This window comes from Medicago sativa, chromosome 7 (assembly GCF_051527215.1).
Source record: "Medicago sativa cultivar Bolivia chromosome 7, Bolivia_mono, whole genome shotgun sequence".
Taxonomy (NCBI): domain Eukaryota; kingdom Viridiplantae; phylum Streptophyta; class Magnoliopsida; order Fabales; family Fabaceae; genus Medicago; species Medicago sativa.
In genome coordinates, this window is record NC_140755.1 from 68,251,778 (window position 1) to 68,270,590 (window position 18,813).

General features: G+C 35.8%; 1 protein-coding gene and 1 pseudogene across 4 annotated transcripts; one reads left to right on the forward strand and one right to left on the reverse strand.

Annotated features, from left to right (window-relative positions):
- Positions 1–354: 354 nt before the first annotated feature.
- On the forward strand, positions 355–4,706 carry LOC146907981 (serine carboxypeptidase-like 42; annotated as a pseudogene). The gene is made up of 8 exons (XR_015018196.1): positions 355–414; positions 774–887; positions 1,072–1,128; positions 1,690–1,783; positions 1,887–1,958; positions 3,469–3,561; positions 3,846–3,963; positions 4,264–4,706. The product of XR_015018196.1 is annotated as a serine carboxypeptidase-like 42 (transcript).
- Positions 4,707–6,049: 1,343 nt separating this feature from the next.
- Positions 6,050–15,205, reverse strand: LOC146907982 (uncharacterized). 3 transcript variants are annotated; one of them, XM_085723071.1, is made up of 6 exons: positions 14,961–15,205; positions 14,636–14,768; positions 14,436–14,547; positions 13,226–13,340; positions 11,960–12,904; positions 6,050–6,551 (listed from the first exon to the last, which is right to left on the reverse strand). In XM_085723071.1, exons 2-6 carry the CDS (start codon positions 14,754–14,756, stop codon positions 6,336–6,338), a joined length of 1,509 nt encoding a protein of 502 aa, XP_085579197.1. In that variant the 5' UTR covers positions 14,757–14,768; positions 14,961–15,205; the 3' UTR covers positions 6,050–6,335. The 3 variants fall into 3 exon arrangements, with proteins under 3 accessions (XP_085579197.1, XP_085579194.1, XP_085579196.1); XM_085723068.1 differs by having other exon boundaries at positions 14,636–14,775; XM_085723070.1 differs by having other exon boundaries at positions 14,636–14,821.
- Positions 15,206–18,813: the final 3,608 nt, after the last annotated feature.

An 18,813-nucleotide genomic window follows, 5' to 3' on the forward strand; every position in this document is an offset into this window, starting at 1 on the left:
TTTGAATACCACCATGGACCTCTGCCACCGGAATCTAACGGTTCACCGGAATCTATATCGCTCTTTCGTTCTCTGCAACAGTTTTTCCCTTTAATCGCTTTCTCTCTTCACCCTCTCTCTCACGAATCGTTGATTCGAAAGCTTCTGGGCCGGCGGACTCAGCCGTTAATTTTCTCCTCCGGCCTACTCTTTAGGTCTCTCCGTCCCGTTGTCTCTCCCGCTTCCCATTCATTCAACACCAACGCCATGCCAGTACGACGAACACTCTGATGAGTCCAATGTTGCCGATCATCGTCACGCTGATCCAAATTCCGAATCAGAATCTCCCGTTGTGAATCAAAAATCAACTGCACCCTTCCCACTATCTCCTTTCCCATGCGAAATCGAATGCCTCTTCAACGGTGTCACCTACAGGTTTAACATTTATACCTACTTTCTCCTATTGGTAATTTTGACAGGTTTGTTTTGTTCTTTCTTTAACATTATGTCATAAACCAACACCCCCTTCTCAGTTTTAGTTTTTATTTGATTTTGTTGAATTTTTTAAGAAACAATTTTGAGCTGTAATGATATCTGATTGTTCACTGATCTTAGTTTTTATTTGATTTTGTTGAATTTTTTAAGAAACAATTTTGAGCTGTAATGATATCTGATTGTTCACTGATCTTAATTCAACTGTTAATTTTATTTGGTTTTGACATTGGAAATTAATATATTATGAAAATTTGATTGAAATTTAATTGTTGCTGTGTTTCATTATTCTTGATTTGCAGCTTTGATTGAAGGTAATAGATAGCGTTCTGCAAGGTTGGAAATGTCGCACATGAATTCTTTCATCATGGCAGGAAACAATTGGAAGGTTGCATGTGATTTACTTAGCTTAAAAGGTTGGTTCATTATTGTTTTAACTTTACCATAATATTAACTTTCGTATCTTAATTGTCTTTGTAGTAGCATTGGGATATAGTATATAGTAAAAAACGTAACTTGAATATTTCAAACAGAATTTTAAATAGTATAGTCGTACTGTGATGTGAATGATTCATTTCGTTGTTCCCTGTATTTGTGCAGGTGTGAATTCAGTTTGTATACAATTCTGGAAATTGAAATAACGGTAAATGGACATAGGTAAATGCTCTGCTCAAATTCAACAGAATTTTATGTAGTATAGACGAACTGTGCTGTGATGATTCATTTGGTTGGTCCCGTATTTGTGCAGTTGAAACATAAACATGTTAAAAAATTCTTCATTATGTTTGCAGTGTACATGTTGTTCCATTTAAATAAAAACTCCTCCCTGATTAAGACAAGTTCATGAATTATGTTAAAGCCTATCATGACAAGAAATAGCATCCTAACTATATGTGATAAAAATTGCATTCTTACATAAGAGTATGTATGGCAGAACCAGTAATAATTGTATAGCTGCTTGGAACAAAAGTAAAAAACATGGACTTAAATATATCACTTGCAAATTGCAATGTACTTTCTGAAATTAGTGTTTGTTATATTAATGTATTTTGAAACACCAAGTAGATAGCATATGACCCGTGTAGTGTTTATAAATCTTGGACAGGCCTCACCTTTCAAGCCGGTTTTGTAAGGTTGAATTTGTCTTAACCCAATTTCCAAGAACAATGATAGCAGAGGTTAATTAATCATTATATTTGTGTTATCATCTATGTTCAGGAATAAAATTTCATCTGTACGTCTTGATGGGACATTGAATCTGCAGCAACGGGAAAAAGTAATCAAACAATTCTCAGAAGACAGCGACATACAGGTCTTAACATATTTCATCATGTTTATCTGTTACCTAATCAGTGTAGTGAACTGTTTCAATGCTTTGACTAATAATAACCATCACCAGTTATCTCTTGCACCAGGTGTTGTTGATGTCACTTAAAGCTGGTGGAGTTGGTATAAATCTAACAGCAGCTTCCAATGATTTTGACATGGTAGGTGCATATCAGTTTGGTGTTGCTTAAACTCATTTGTATTTGTCTAGCTTCAGCTTTTCTAACATAGGGCAAATGAAGTATTTGAGTTTGTTGAATGAGAAAAACTAGGACTTATGGCGAGACCATGTGTTTCAACTACACAATGAGCTCTCTTTATATAGACGTCAAATCAATTAATACAATAATATATACAGGATATTCTGTTCTTATTTACACGATATGATAGGATACGGTTCTTATTTACATGATATGATAGGATACGATATGCTGATCCTATATATATAATAAAGTAAATACATGGATCCTAATCTTATTTTTAATAGGATTCTTTTGAGGTTTTCTAACAAGGTTTCAGTTGATACTTGATAGAAACACTGCCTAAAAAAACTGAAATCTAAACAAGGATCTTTGATTAATTTGAAGCTGGGCGATAAATTAATGTAACAATGTAAATTTAAGTTATTATATCCACAATACTTTTACTGATTTCTATATAAATTTACAGTTTTGGTATTCCAAATAGTTAGTTGTTTTAGTATATTTTTTATAGATTAGGAAACTTAATCTATGCAATTTATAGTTAGTTGCAATGAATCAGAAATAGGAGTATTAAGGATTCGGAAAGTTGCAGCAGAATATGTTTTTTTTTTAACAAGCCAAGTTGCAGCAGAATATGTTAATGAATAACCAACCTAACAGATGTGGCATTATTATTGATATTAGGGAGGTTTTTTTTTTTGAAGTAATTTTAATATAGATAGTTTGTCAATGTGAATAGGACCCCATGGTGGAATCTAGCTGTTGAGGAACAAGCTGTTATGTGTATTCATAGTTCTTTCTCATACGATTTCAATTTCATGCTACATAATAATTATGCACGTTGATTTTTCCCTCTGTTTGTGCTTAATAGCGCTCTTTGTCTAATTAATAGTTCTTTGTTTGGTTAATCTTCTATAATCTATTATGATGTCCAAATATAATTTTTCCCTCCTTTTATGATGTTACATGTACTACTTTGCTAGATTGTTTACTTGTACCCAATTAAGTCTCTATCCACAAATTAAGCAAGTATATGGTGTGTTAGTAACATAAATTAAGTCTCTATCCAAAGAGAAATGATAAGTGAACACAAAATGGTTTACTAAATTAAGCAAGTGTATGGTTTGTTAATGTTTTACTTTACTTTATTAAATTAAGTCTCTATCCCGTCTTGAGATTTTGTTTTTTACTGTTCTTTGTCAATAAGGCTTTTGGCACAACTATTCTTTACTGTGTTTTTTCACTATTACAATCTACTGGATATATCGTCTTAATATAGCTTATAAAATATAAACAATCATTGCCTCTCATGTTGATTTATTTTATTTTATTTTTGGAATTTTGATAATTGAGATTTTTAAACTTACTTGAAATCTTGGCTGCTATAATCATAATAGATATGTCTTTTTTTTTCTTATTCATTTCATTAGTGATCTGATGTCTGATCTGCACTTTTTCTTTATTGCAGTGTTTTAAATTACAGTGATACAGATCCTAACATTAATATGCTTCCAATTCTCAAACGGATTGTTCAAAACCATATTCCAGTATGGGTTTTCAGGTAACTAATTTCAACAAAAGAGACCAATTGGCTATTTAATTTTGCCTTTTGATAGTAAGCTATGTTACAGAATACTAATTATGTTAATATCAATAAGTTAGTTATAAATTAATTAGGTGATCTGTCCCTATAGATACTATACTTTATTATTCATTTTACATCTTTTATCAGAACGACTCCTTACAAGTCTTACTCACTCTCAGGCTTCCAAATCTCTATTGATCATTTCTCTTGAAATCCTCTGATTACTAAGAAGCTAATCATTTGTTAAATTATTATGACAGCGGAGACCAAGATTCCGTTGTGCCATTGCTAGGTTCTCGAACACTCATTCGTGAACTGGCTAATGACCTGAAGTTCAAGATTACAGTCCCATATGGAGCTTGGTTCCGCAAAGGCCAGGCAATTTTTATTTTATTTTAACAGTTTAACCATTTTCTGTATTTCGAAAAATAAGTTCAGTACTCTATAGTATGGTTATTCAATTTTTTCGCTCCAGTTTTCCAAAGCAACAGTGGTTTTTGTCACTGTTGTCAAATAAAGGCTATAGTGGCGCTATTGCGTAGTGGAATTTAAACAAATCATTATTGTTATGAGATACGCTATTTAGCAGTGCTATAGCATTGTAGCTTTGTAAAATTTAAGCGAACCATTATTTGGACGGGTAATAATTGATTAATTGCATTGCATATCTATGTGTAGGTTGGAGGTTGGGCAACTTTGAGTATGGAAATTTGTTAATTTTCGCCACCGTACGGGGAGGTGCTCACATGGTACCCTATGTACAACCTTCTAGAGCACTGCCTTTATTCAGTTCCTTTGTGAATGGTAGGAGATTGCCCAACACAAGACCTTCAATTGAAGGATGAAAAAAAATGGGATGATGAGTCTGCCAACTCTATATAACATGTGGAAATAGAAGATTGTATATTCCAGTTGATTATTATTAGATTTGAAGAATTCATTGCTTAAAAGATGTAGCAATGAAAACGAAAATTGTTAAAGAGTGTTTCTTTGTAGGACCTTAGCAAACTGCATTTGGAAAATAAATTTACAAGGGGAATTGGGAAAATACGTTATTCCATTCTTTTTGTTTTTTATGATATTTATTCACCATATTGTTCTTTACACAATTTGTTCTGAAATGCCTTCAGTTCGGATCATTTTTTGACTTGAACCAATCAACAGCACGGGTGTATACGGGTTGGTTTGGTTCGGCCTGTTGAATTCGTTGGATTTACCCGGTCCACTTACACTCTTAAAATATAGTCTTTTAAATGATAAACGCATTTATGTACAAGCAGAAGCCAATTAATGTTTTTAAATTCATTGTTTACTTAGGTTTTGAAAACCAACCTCTTTTAAAGTACAATTAATACAGAAAAAAGTTCAGAAAGAAGCCTAACTGGGATTGATATAGATATGAATCTGAGTTCACGGGCACAATTTTCAACGGTCACCTCAAGAAACGGTCTAAAAAATTTGCTAATAGATGAAGACAATGTTTAAAGAAATTTTTCGAAATGTGTAGACACAAAAAACTTCCATTATTATTGAATTTAAAGTTATGACATTTGAAAATATACGATGTATTTTTGCTTTTCCCTACTACATTTACATTGTATATGACCCGTGCGACAGCACGGGTGAAAAGTCTAGTACATTTAAATCAAATGAAACAAAAATTGGAACCTAAATTAAATAAAAATTCGAACCTAATTTTTTTTTATCAAGTTTCCTAGTAACTGGAACTCAAACATTAAATGTGGAGAAGTGTAATGTTCGGGATTCGAACCCCAACTCGTACATATATTACGTAATATTCTTAACAACTGAGTTAAGTTCACGAGGACAAATCAGAACCTAAATTAATACCAAAAAAAACCTAATGAGTGCAACAATTTGTTTTAAACTTAACTAAATTCATAATATAAGCTTTTTTAGTATTAAGAATATTATACTACCTCCGCCCCTAATTATAATCCTTTTGAGTTTTTCCTTTGTCCTTTTTTATAAGACCGTTTTCAAATTTCGAAGTACATTAATTATTTCTTCACCAATATATCCTATCTAGTAACTACATAGATTAAATTTGAAGAATTCATATAAACCTTCAAAACCCTCCTATAATACAATTTTCGAGTTCCCCAAATGAGGAGGGTTTTGTATTATGAAGAAAAATGAACCCCAAAAGTCTTCACCTCTCAATGTCATCTATTTTTACCACTTGCTTCTTCCTTTTTTTTTTTTCCAAATCCCTCCCCTCCATTCAAATATTCAAAACTCGCAAACAAAGCCTAAGTAAATAACTTTGGTTCGAATGAAAGAAGTTATTCAAAAGGGGTCAGATCCTGTTTACATAAAAAATAAATACAAAGACAAAACAATAGCTTGAAATCAACATTCAAAAAGTTTGTTTTAATCTTTCTTTCTATTTTTATTTTACTTTTTTTAACACAATCAGAGTCAAGATTATTGAAAAAGCAAATTTAGTAAGTAACAATTGAACAAGCTCATCAATTGATAGTTCAAAATGTTCAACACAGTGATTGATGTACCACAAACAAGCTTATAGCTATATGGTTTCCTACAACAAACATCATAAAATGTCTCAAGGTAACTGCTATGCTACAAACTTTCTACCATTAGCACATTTACTTGGTATCACACCAATATCTGTGCTATTTGTGCCACCACATACAAATAAAATAGCAAAAGCAGTAATAATCATGCCTTGACCATCATATGAGTCCTGATGATTAATAAACCATCTTCTAAAAATCATTTTCTTCAATCTCACTTCCATAAGATATGGAGTTGTTATTTACACTTAGTTCAGAGCTAGCAGTGCTGCTTGTGGCATGTGGCGAATCGGAAAAACTCATTGTCCTGCTCTTAGATGAACTACCTGATCTCACACTGTACATAGACGAAGCTGGAATGCTTGTCACATGTGGCCGCATATTACCCTGAACGCTTCGCCTTATGTCCTGCATAAGAGAAATCATTGACATTTTACTATAAAAAAGCAATAAACTAATTTCAAACTTTAGGCATCATTTTATTGTAGCATAGTCATAGTTAATATATTACATTTAATTCAAATACAGTTTTCATTTTTAGTTTAATACTGCATATTCAGATACATCACTGAAGGAAATCAATTCCGTGCCTTTCATTGATAATGATCAAGAGTACATATAGTTACAATAGGTAGAGTCAAACCTAGGAAAGTAATTACAAAATAATGGAGAGTAATTACCTAATAATAACTAACATAATGACTAACATAATTACATAAAGTCAAGCAATAATTACTAACATAATTACATAAAGTCATATTCTATCACACCCCCGCAGTCGAAGCGGGAGGTTCACGGACGCTTAGACTGGTCCGAAAATCATCAAAAAGAACTCGAGGTAGGCCTTTGGTGAAAATGTCAGCAATCTGATGACGAGAAGGAACATGAAGGACGCGTGCCTGGCCACGCGCGACCTTTTCCCGAACAAAGTGAATGTCCATCTCAATATGTTTAGTACGTTGATGCTGCACTGGATTACCAGAAAGGTATATGGCACTAACATTATCACAGTACACCAAAGTAGCTTGGGAAAGTGGGTAGTGAAGCTCTAAGAGAAGATTGCGAAGCCAACACGATTCAGAAACCACATTAGCAACACCCCTGTACTCAGCTTCTGCACTGGAGCGAGAAAGTGTGGGTTGTCGTTTGGAAGACCAGGAAATGAGGTTTTCACCAAGAAACACACAATAGCCAGAGGTCGAACGACGGGTGTCAGGACATCCACCCCAATCAGCATCAGTGTAGGAGATAAGTTTCTCAATAGGGGATGAATAAAGATGCAAACCATAGTGTAGGGTGCCCTGAACATAACGCAAGATGCGTTTGAGGGCAAGCATGTGGTCGGTGCAAGGGGCATGCATGTGAAAACACACCTGTTGGACAGCATAAGAGATGTCAGGTCGGGTGAAAGTAAGATACTGCAAGGCTCCTGCAAGACTTCGATATAGAGTAGGATCGTCATATGAAGTGCCGGCGGTGGTACTGAGCTTCTGTTTGGTGTCAACTGGAGTAGCAGAAGGTTTGCACGAGGCCATGCCTGCTCGAGCAATAATATCACTAGCATAAGTACTCTGGCTGAGGAAGAGTCCACCATCATGTCTAGTCACAGAAATGCCCAAGAAGTAACTCAGTGGACCCAAATCCTTCATGGCAAACTCAGATGCAAGGAGTGCCATGATAGATTTTCGAAGATCATGGGAGGAGGTGATGAGGATGATGTCATCAACATAAAGCAAGATGTAAGCCATATCAGAGCCACGTCGGTAGATGAAGAGTGAGTTATCTGAAGTGCTATGCTGAAATCCAATGGTGGAGACAAAGTCAGCAAAGCGCTGGTACCAGGCACGAGGCGCTTGCTTAAGACCATAAAGTGATTTTCGCAATCGACACACATAATCTGGGCGATGAGGATCACGAAAACCTAGTGGCTGATGCATGTATACTGTTTCATGAAGGTCACCATGTAGAAATGCATTTTGAACATCTAGCTGATGAATAGGCCAGGATTTGGACAGTGCAATGGTGAGAACGGTGCGAATCGTCGCCGGTTTTACTACAGGACTGAATGTCTCATCACAATCTACACCTGCAATCTGTGACCTGCCATCACCTACAAGACGAGCCTTGTAACGCTCAAAAACACCATTAGATTTCTTTTTATGACGAAAAATCCACATACAACGAATAATATTAACATCACAAGGTCGTGGAACCAAATCCCACGTATTATTTCTAATAAGAGCATTAAATTCAGACTGCATTGCGGATTTCCAATTAGGGTCAGATAAGGCTAGTTTAGGGTTTTTGGGAAGTGGTGAGATGGTCGGATCATCAATGGTGACAGAAAGGTTAAAGAGTTTTCTGGGTTTGTGGATACCTCGCATGCTACGGGTGGCCATGGTCCTAGTAGGACGTGCGGGCGGGGCCGGTGGTGTAGGTGATGGAGAGGTATTAGGTGAATCTATAGAGGTGGAAGAAGATGTCATGGTAGGAGAAGTATTAGGGGTTCCGGCCATAGAGGGAGACAGATGGTCAGGTGGCGGACTAGGAGGGTTAGCAGGAAGAGGTTGTAAGGTAGGATTATTCCACTGGTGGACAATATGTGGGTGTAAGTCATCAGTAAAACATTTATAGTCAGGGAGAGGTGGTGAAGATAGTTGGGAAAAGGGGAATTGGGTCTCATCAAAAATTACATGGCGGGAAATAATGATCTTTCTGTGCGACAAATCAAAACATTTATAACCTCTGTGGTTAATGGGATACCCTAAGAAGACACACGGGGTCGAGCGTGGTTGTAGTTTGTTAATGGTAGTTGATGGAAACAAAGGATAACAAAGACAACCAAAGACACGAAGATGTGTGTAGGAGGGGTCACGGTGATACAAGAGTTGGGTTGGAGAGTAATTGGCTAGATTCTTTTGAGGAAGTATATTAAGAAGATATGTGGCCATTTGAAGTGCATGATGCCAAAATGAGGGAGGAACAGACGAATGAGCGAGAAGAGTGCGAATCATGTTGTTAATAGTGCGTATCTTACGTTCCGCCTTGCCATTTTGAGATGATGTGTGAGGGCAAGAGAAACGAAAAATAAGACCATTATCAACACAATATTTATGAAATAGTGAATTATTATATTCACGCCCATTATCACATTGAAAACATTTGACAGTTTGAGAAAATTGTGTGCGAATTTGATTGGAAAGTGAAATGAACATTTCAAAAACTTGAGACTTGTTGCTTATAGGAAATGTCCACAAAAAATCAGAATAATCATCCAAGAATAAAACATAATACCGATGACCAGAGGAACTTAAAATTGGTGATGTCCATAAATCACTGTGTAAAATATCAAATGGAATTAAAGTAACATTTTTGGATGAATTAAAAGGCAACTTAACATGTTTGCCAAACACACAAGAATTACAAATAGTCTTAGTACTCAATTGTTCACTACTAATGAACTTATTTTTATGAAGAGACTGCAAAATAGAAGAACTAGGATGACCAAGGCGTCTGTGCCAGATACTGGAAGCAAGACCAGCAAAGTGAGAGGGAGAGGTGACTGGATAGAGATCTCCGAGGCTATTACATCTCATGAGAGAAATCCCCGTCTGAAAGTCAAATATCGAGAAACCAAATGGGTCAAATGACACAGAAACATTATTGTCAGTTGTGAGTTGTCGCACAGAAATCAAATTTTTAATAATTTGTGGTGTGTGTAAAACATTGTTAAGGTTTAAGGGTTTCTGTTTGTGAGATGTAGGTAAAGTTGTGTGACCAGACCCTTGAATTGGGATACCTTGTCCACTACCAACAATCAGTTTCTGATTTAAATGACTCAAATTAGAATAAGACGAGAGATTACCTTGCGATGCGGCTGTATGGGACGAAGCTCCAGTGTCCATGTACCATGTGCTATCCGGAGGAGTGAGAGACATGGTATGCATAGCAGCTGCAATGTCAGTGGGTGCTGGTGAAACCGTAGCAGTGTGAGCCTGAGGGCGCTGACCTAGAATGCCCGGCTGACTTGAAGGACCGGTGGGACGAGTCCACTGAGATGTAGGATAAGGGCAAGGAGGCACACCCCAAGGAGGTGGGGTCCAACCCCAAGGAGACCAGGGTGGATACTGCTGCTGCCAGGGCTGAGAAGGCCAGGAAGAAGCTGCTGCCGCAGGTCCAAAGGGGCCATCGGAGCGTGAACCACCACGCTGTCCACGCCCTCTTGGGCGATTCTGATTGTTGCGGTTGTGTCCAGATCTAGAGCGGTTGTTCTGACGACGATTTGAGTGCTGCTGAGGGGAGTCATCAGAGTCCTTTGGAGCTGCAGTGTGCAAGGCAGTATGAGAACTAGTGTTGTGCATTTTTGCCAAGCCGGATTCCTCCAAGGTAAGCATGGATCGCGCCTGAAAGAATGATGGCAATGGATTACTTTGGCGGATTAAGGTGGCAACCCCGCGGTACGGCTCAGAAAGACCAGACACCAGCTGAAGGACCAGACGGTGACTGCTGACAGGTGCTCCAACATTTTTCAACTGATCAGAAAGTTGCTTGAGACGTTGACAATAGGCAGAAACATTTGGAAAATCCTCCATGCGAGTGGATGAGAAATCTTGCTCAAGAGCAACTGCACGTGAGTTTTGATTATCCTCAAAGATGTCAGCCAAACGTTTCCAGGCAGCCATGGCAGTGGATCCTTTTTCCATAATGGTGGTAAGGAGATCAAAAGAGATGGTGGAATAAATCCATTGAAGAACCGTTGAATCGAGAATTGTCCACATTTCAAAACTAGCATCAGTGGAAGCAGGCTTCTCTTTTCCAGGTTGAGGAATAATGTGATCGACAACCTTGTGGGCACGAGCATGAATCTCAAACAATTCAACCCACATGGCGTAGTGATCCTTCTCCATTTCTAGCACAAAGGGAATGCTATTTTTTATATTGGTCACGGCAAGGGCCGGATGAAAATCAGGTTTTGCCGAATTGGAGGTCGCGGCAGTGGTGGAGGACACGGCGGCGGACGACGACATGGCAGGAGAGGAAGACATGGTGTGGCAGCAATGGGTTGCGCAAGAGAGAGGCGCGACACAAGAGAAAGCTGCTAGTTGGTTTGGCTAAGGAAGACGCTTGAGCGGCAGTGGGCGGCTCAAGGGAGTAGGAAGCGGCGGCCTTGGTTGAAGAAAGTGGCGGCGGCTGTAAGGAAGAAAGAGATAGGTTACTGGAATTTAGACTCGTGATACCATGAAGGAAATCAATTCCGTGCCTTTCATTGATAATGATCAAGAGTACATATAGTTACAATAGGTAGAGTCAAACCTAGGAAAGTAATTACAAAATAATGGAGAGTAATTACCTAATAATAACTAACATAATGACTAACATAATTACATAAAGTCAAGCAATAATTACTAACATAATTACATAAAGTCATATTCTATCAATCACAAATGTACTGAATATTTATTTTGAACTTAATTCAGATATATCACAAATGTACTGCAAATTTATATTTTTATTTGTATACCTTTCTATTCTATCTGTTACTCATTATAGTTCATGACTAGATGAATATTCTCCATCATTCTAGTAATTTAGAGAACAAATATGAACAGACATTCCATTTCCATCTGTTACTGCCATATACAGAATAGAAATAACTCATGAAATTATTAGCCTTTTACGTCAAGGAAGTATACCGAGTTTAAGCATATGAAAAAAATAATATTTGTCTCCCTAAATAGATTATACTCGTTAATTAAAACTACAAAATCAGTAGTGTTGTAGGTAATAACATATAAGCAATGGAGTTATGAACATACCATATGCCTCATTGCCATATCTAAAGACTTCTTTGAAAGCGTACTTCCGAATCCAGAGCTACCAGATGCAGATTTTCCATAAGAATTGTTGTTGGCAGAAGGGTCATTATGCTTTGGTGGTGCAAGTTTTCTCATGTTTACTACTCTTTCGACCATTTTTGTCCCGATTACAACAGGGCTTTCTTCATCACCGTCGGTGAAACGAGCTCTACTCAAAGCATGCAATGAGCTATGATTGTTGTGAGTAAACCCGGTTGAAGCACGTCCTTTCGAAGGTGTGTTTGACTGTCTTCTAGATTTAGTATTGCTAGTCGCCTCAACAGAAGCTGATCTTGAACTCGGAACTCCAGGCCTATTTCTAGTGACTGAAGCCGGTCTTTCTGGCAATGATTTCTTCAAATTTGGAGGAGCGTCATGAGAAAATCCAGGCATTTGTGAGGGTTCCCAAGGTCTAGATTTTACTGATGGAGAGATGCCACGTGACTGCACCGGATTCTTAGCAACAACAGGGCGTGCTTTTGATGCTGATGAAGGTCGAGTAGGAGGAGCAGATACTCCAAATGTCCTCGATGGTGTTGATGATCGAATATTAGGAGTTGCTGATCTTTGAGATGTCTTAGGAGCTGTCAAGGAAGGCCTTGAAGTAGGTGTTGAGGCCCTCGAAGCGGGTCTAGTGGGAGTTGATGATCTCACTGGTGGAGCTGTTGACTTCGTAGAAGTTAACGTGGCCCGCGAGGTAGGTGTAGAGGGCCTCGAGGATTTCGTTGTTGAAGGTAATGTTGGCCTTCCAGATGGAGTTGAAGATCTTGAAGTAGCTGGAGATGGACCCCTTGACGAAGAAATTCTCTTACTGCCATTAGTGGAAGAACCAAAACTTGACATTGATGCATGATGCTTAGAAACTACATTGCTTCTTGAACTAGGTTCTATTTGGATATTATCTACCTGCAACACAAGAAAGGTTTATGTGTCGAATGAATTAAATCAACTAAAAAACACATAATGCATTACTACTAGTTGGAATATAAAAGAAATGAATGTAGAAGGTTTTGAGTAAGGTAGAAGAATCAAAGAGGAAAAGTGATAAGCTGCATATACCCTTATTAACTGAATCTTAATTCACCTAACTGCTATTGATAGGGTACTTTAGTAAATAAAACAAACAGATTTTATCATAGAAATTAGTAAACTCGATAATTTTCCTATGTGTGTGTCACCTTAAGAGACATGTAATATGAGACAGAGGAAGTATTAAATAGTTCTTACCCTTAGCTTTAAAGCAGTTGGACGAGAACTGCGAGTCTCCGTTTCATTCTTCAATGGCATTAGTGTTTCCTTGTCTAAAGTAGGAAAAAGCGGTGTATCAGGTGGAGTAAGAAGCCTGATAACAGAAAACTCTTGTCAGCGTGAAGGAAAAAGTTTTGATGGACAAAAATTGTAATACAATGTAGACAAGTCCATATATAATTCCATAAAAATTGAACTTGTTTCTGATTCGTCCGCTGAAAGTTTGCATTTAATCAAACCAGATCAATATAAATTAATATTAAGGTGTTCAATGATTCTCATTTTCAAGTATTATATCAGTCTCAGAAGAGAATACATAAAGAGTAAAAAGCTAGATGTTAACATGTTTCCTTTGACAAAGCACTCAGCACCATAAATTCATAATCAACTTTCACATTAAAAAGAGAAATCACCAAGTTCCATTGATATCAAGGAAACGATGATAAAGATATAAACATTTGAAAAACTATTTAATATCAATTATTTATCACAAACAATGAATGAAGACAAGATCAGGAACATAAAAGCTGGATGTGAGAATATGCAGCCTCAAATTGTCATTATCAAAACTGCAAAATACTTTTCAGCTATTTCGAATTTGGGACCGCACAAATACAACAATCAAACACTTCAATCATTCTAAAAGTTCATCAATCCTTTTGCAATTTGAATGACATTTAACTGTACTGTTGTGATAGTAAGAATTTCGACCACACCAAATTATACATAGAAACAACCACATTCCAAAGCTTAAGAGCATGTATGGTATCAGAAAAAAATTCCCTTTTTACTATTGTTTTCACTTTTATTTATAAAACTCACATTTTGTTTTCACAAACTAGGCTAGTGTCCTTGTGAGCTTAGCTCAGTTGGTATGGACGATGCATAAAAATATGCAAGGTCCAGGGTTCGAACCCCGGCCATCACTAAAAAAAAAACTAGGCTAGCATAAATTTCATGTGGGGCCTACATGATTTAGTGGAAATTTTGAATTAATTTCAATCAATAGAAGAATGTGTTAGAAAATTTAATCTTTTCATTTACAAATAGTTGAAAACAGAAAATCAAAATAGGAATTCTTTTCTGAAATCAAACAGACTAATTAATTAGAATAATCTTTTGAATCCAATTGATTTACAAGATCTATATTCTTTTCAGCAATTAAAAGTTGCAATTAATCCAAAATTACCATTCATAATCAGACTTATCATTCTCTGAATTCAAGAACTCTTCAACCACAGTCTTCTTTGGTAGAACTGAAGATACCATCTTGGAAATCATAGTGTTTTCATGATTGGATTCTGTGATGAAAAATGTAACAGACCATAACATCATCATTAATTAGAACATAATAAGAACAAAAACAACTCAAAAAAAATAAAAAATTACCCAAGTTGTACAAATCAAGTCCCTCAGAGTTTTGAAGAAGTAAAAGGTCGTTCTTTTCATTCTCTTTCTCTCTCCTCCTCATCTCAAGGAACAAAGCAAGCTCTTCATCTCTTTCCTTCATCACCTTCTCTCTCTAGTAGCTTATATGACCAAGAAAACAAATAAAAATCAACACTTTGAACAACCCTTTAAGCAAAAACAAAGAACCAATTACTAAAGACACAATTTTTCAATCAAAAAACTAATTTTTGAATCATGAAAAATAACATGAAGCAAGATAGTTCAAAAGGGTATGTAGAAAAACACTCAAAAATGATCTAATTACCTTCAATGAGTTGAAATGTGATGAAATAAATGATGGGGTCAATGAAAAATTGTCTCTAATGAATGAAGAACTATGCTAGTGTTGGATAGAGAGGTGAATAACAAGGTAGCTGAGTGGTGTTTTTGTTCGATAATTTTGAGGAATGATGATTGATGAATATTGGTTTGACAAGGTAGAAGCTGCAGTTTCATACGATATGTGAAACTTTGTCTTGTTGGCATTCAAATGTTTGAAACGGAAGACATAGTAACACATTAAAAAAAATAATAAAATATTTATAGTACTAAAAAACAAGAGATTTGAATTCAATTCTTGCGGTTTATTTATTTGTTTTGCTGACACAATTTATGACTTTTCTTAAAATATTTTATTTTACTTTTAAAATTTGTTTGTGAAGTTTGTCCATGTGTTTCAGCTTATTAACAATGTTGCCATTCTATAGAAAATTATTTGAATGGTAGAAATTTTTCTGGCCCAAATCTCTGTCTCTAAGCTTATAAGAAGAATGATAGCAACGCTCTCTTTAGTATTCACTCTTTTGTTAGATGAAATTAATGGATGTCTCACCACTTTGCGTAGGTTCAATTTTTAAAGTGTAGACTCACAATTATTTAAACCAATAAGAGAGTGAGTGTTAAAGAAAGTGTTGTTAACATTAACTCTTGTCTCTAATCCCATAAGAATAGTTAGTTGATAGCAATCCGGATATTATTTGTAGGGATAGGGGTCTGTGTTGAACCAGAGTGAGTTTTAGAACAATATTTTTAAGGTTTTGATGATAACTATGTATAAAAGAACAATTGGTTACTCTAATGTTTGTTTAAGTGTGAAGGTTTTTAGAATAAATTTTGACTTTGATGGAACATGCTCTCAATATAGAAGATAAGTTATGATGAAAAGACTCTAATGGTCAACTAAAAGTCAAAACTCCGATCAGAATGCACCATGTCATGAAGACAAGCTCTAATGGACGACGTCGACAGTCAACGCTGATGATTATCTGACCAGATTGTCTTTTTCTAATGGAACGTCGCTTATATGCTATGTAATACTTTTTGTCTCTGAAGTACTACACAACAGAATTATCCATTGAAGACAAAGATTTCAAATATGTTGATAGCTAGCTATCGATGTGCATGTATAAACTCTTCAACAACGGTTTTATCCACTTCTCCTATAAAAGGACATTTGTTCATTTGAAGAATTAAGAGATTGCACGCTTATAAACTATGCAAAAACTCTCTTTAAATTTCAAGCACCCATAATCACTTAGAAAAATTCTTACAAACTTTCAATCTTAGAATTTCTGAAGTGTTTAGAAACCACTCTAAGCTTAACTTTGTTTACCACTCTTTGAGTCTGAAATATAAACACAGATCAAATTTATTTGTAAACTCTGATTGTAGAAGATCTCAAGAAGAGCCATAAAATATAGACTTGTGTCTTTAAGTAAGTTGTAATCTTGTGTGACTATAGTGAAAAATCTCTTGAAAGTGCATGGGGATTGGACTAGCTTCAAATTATGGGGTGAACCATGATAACTCTCTGTGTTGCTCTCTTCTCTCTTGTCAATTTATCTTTTCATTACTCTGTTTTGTTTTCAAACTTGAAAAATATTTTTCGAAAAATTCAACACAATTCAACCCCTCCTTCTTGTGCTTTTCTCACATTCAGTTGGTACGAGAGCGCCTGGTCTGTTTGATTTAACCCTTAATCGTGTAACACAAATATCCTGAGAAAAACAATGAGAATTGTTCCTCCTCCTCAGTATAGATGGCATCACCATTCAAGTTAATGCAGATGAAGTTTCTATAAATAGAAAAGGTCACATAGGAGAGCAGAAAAAGCTTTACAAGAAACATCTTAAAGATAAAAGTGTTATGGTGAACACTCTTCCTTTCCTTGAGTTTACCAAGATTGTTGACAAATCAACTACTAATAGTATATTTGATTCCCTTTGTGCCACTTATATATGAGGGAAATCAACACGTAAAGGAAGCTAAGCAAATTTTCTTGTCCAACAATATGAACTATTTAAAATGAAGGATGATGAAGATATTGAGTAGTTGATTTTCTTGTCCAACAATATGAACTATTCAATAGGAAGCTAAGCAAGTTTTCTTATATAAATTTTCTTGTCCATCTTAAATTTTCTTAAACAATTTGGAAACTTTGACATTATTGTTTCTTCTGGTAATCTTCTGGTAAACTTTGACATTATTGGCATTTCTATCTAAGAGACTTCTGGTAAATTTCTTTTCAAGAGTTTTTCTCTAATGACATTGATAGAAGCAAGATAGCCTCAATGATTGATGGTGTAAGTAGGAACAAACAAAGAGGCGTTGGGATAGAAGATGAATCCAAACCAAAGGCTCCTACTCTGGATAAGCCAAAGTGTGTAGTTTGCCCACAATGTATAAAGAGGCGACATGATAAAAAACTTGTTCAATGTTAAAAACCTCTAAACTTAAAACAATGATGAAGACTAAGTCATCCATAACTAACCCTAAATGATCCATGAAAATATGGGTACCTAAGTCTCAAATTATTTATCTTTCATATATACTTCATAACAGAATTAAAACATCGGTCATGGTACTTGGATAGTGGTTGCTCATGACACATGATGGGACATAAACATATGTTCCAAACCTTAACTCTAAAAAGGGAGGAAATGTGGGATTTGGAGGAAACTCGATAGGGAAGATTGTTGGTATGTGTATTATTGATAACTCTTCTTTTTCCTCTATTCATAATGTTTGGTTAGTTGATGGACTTCAACATAACCTGTTTAGCATAAGTTAATCATGTGATAGTGTTTTTGAGGTAGTGTTTGACAAGACCAACTGCAGAGTTGTCAATCCTTTTGAAGGATCCATATTCTCTGTCTCTAAGCCTATAAGAAGAATGATAGCAACGCTCTCTTTAGTATTCACTCTTTTATTAGATGAAATCAATGGATGTCTTACCACTTTGCGTAGGTTCAATTTTTAAAGTGTAGACTCACAATTATGTAAACCAATAAGAGAGTGAGTGTTAGAGAAAGTGTTGTTAACATTAACTCTTGTCTCTAATCCCATAAGAATAGTTAGTTGATAGCTATCCGGATATTATTTGTAGGGATAGGGGTTTGTGTTGAACCGGAGTGAGTTTTAGAACAATGATGATAACTATGTATAAAAGAACAATTGGTTACTCTAATGTTTGTTTAAGTGTGAAGGTTTATAGAATATATTCTGACTTTGATGGAACATGCTCTCAATATAGAAGATAAGTTATGATGAAAAGACTCTAATGGTCAACTATAAGTCAAAACTCCGATCAGAATGCACCATGTCATGAAGACAAGCTCTAATGGACGACGTCGACAGTCAACGCTGATGATTATCTGACCAGATTGTCTTTTTCTAATGGAACGTCGCTTATAAGTTATGTAATACTTTTTGTCTCCGAAGTACTACACAACGGAATTATCCATTGAAGACAAAGATTTCAAATATGTTGATAGCTAGCTATCGATGCGCATGTATAAACTCTTCAACAACGGTTTTATCCACTTCTCCTATAAAATGACATTTGTTCATTTGAAGAATTAAGAGATTGCACGCTTATAAACTATGCAAAAACTCTCTTTAAATTTCAAGCACCCATAATCACTTAGAAAAATTCTTACAAACTTTCAATCTTATAATTTCTGAAGTGTTTAGAAACCACTCTAAGCTTAACTTTGTTTACCACTCTTTGAGTCTGAAATATAAACACAGATCAAATTTATTTGTAAACTCTGATTGTAGAAGATCTCAAGAAGAGCCATAAAATATAGACTTGTGTCTTTAAGTAAGTTGTAATCTTG

Coding starts and splice junctions, on each gene's coding strand:
- LOC146907982 (XM_085723071.1), bottom strand. CDS start 14,756: ATGAAGGAAAGAGATGAAGAGCTTGCTTTGTTCCTTGAGATGAGGAGG. Junction 14,548..14,635: donor ACTTGATTTGTACAACTTGG/GTAATTTTTTAT, acceptor TTTTCATCACAG/AATCCAATCATGAAAACACT. Junction 13,341..14,435: donor GATAAGTCTGATTATGAATG/GTAATTTTGGAT, acceptor TTCTGTTATCAG/GCTTCTTACTCCACCTGATA.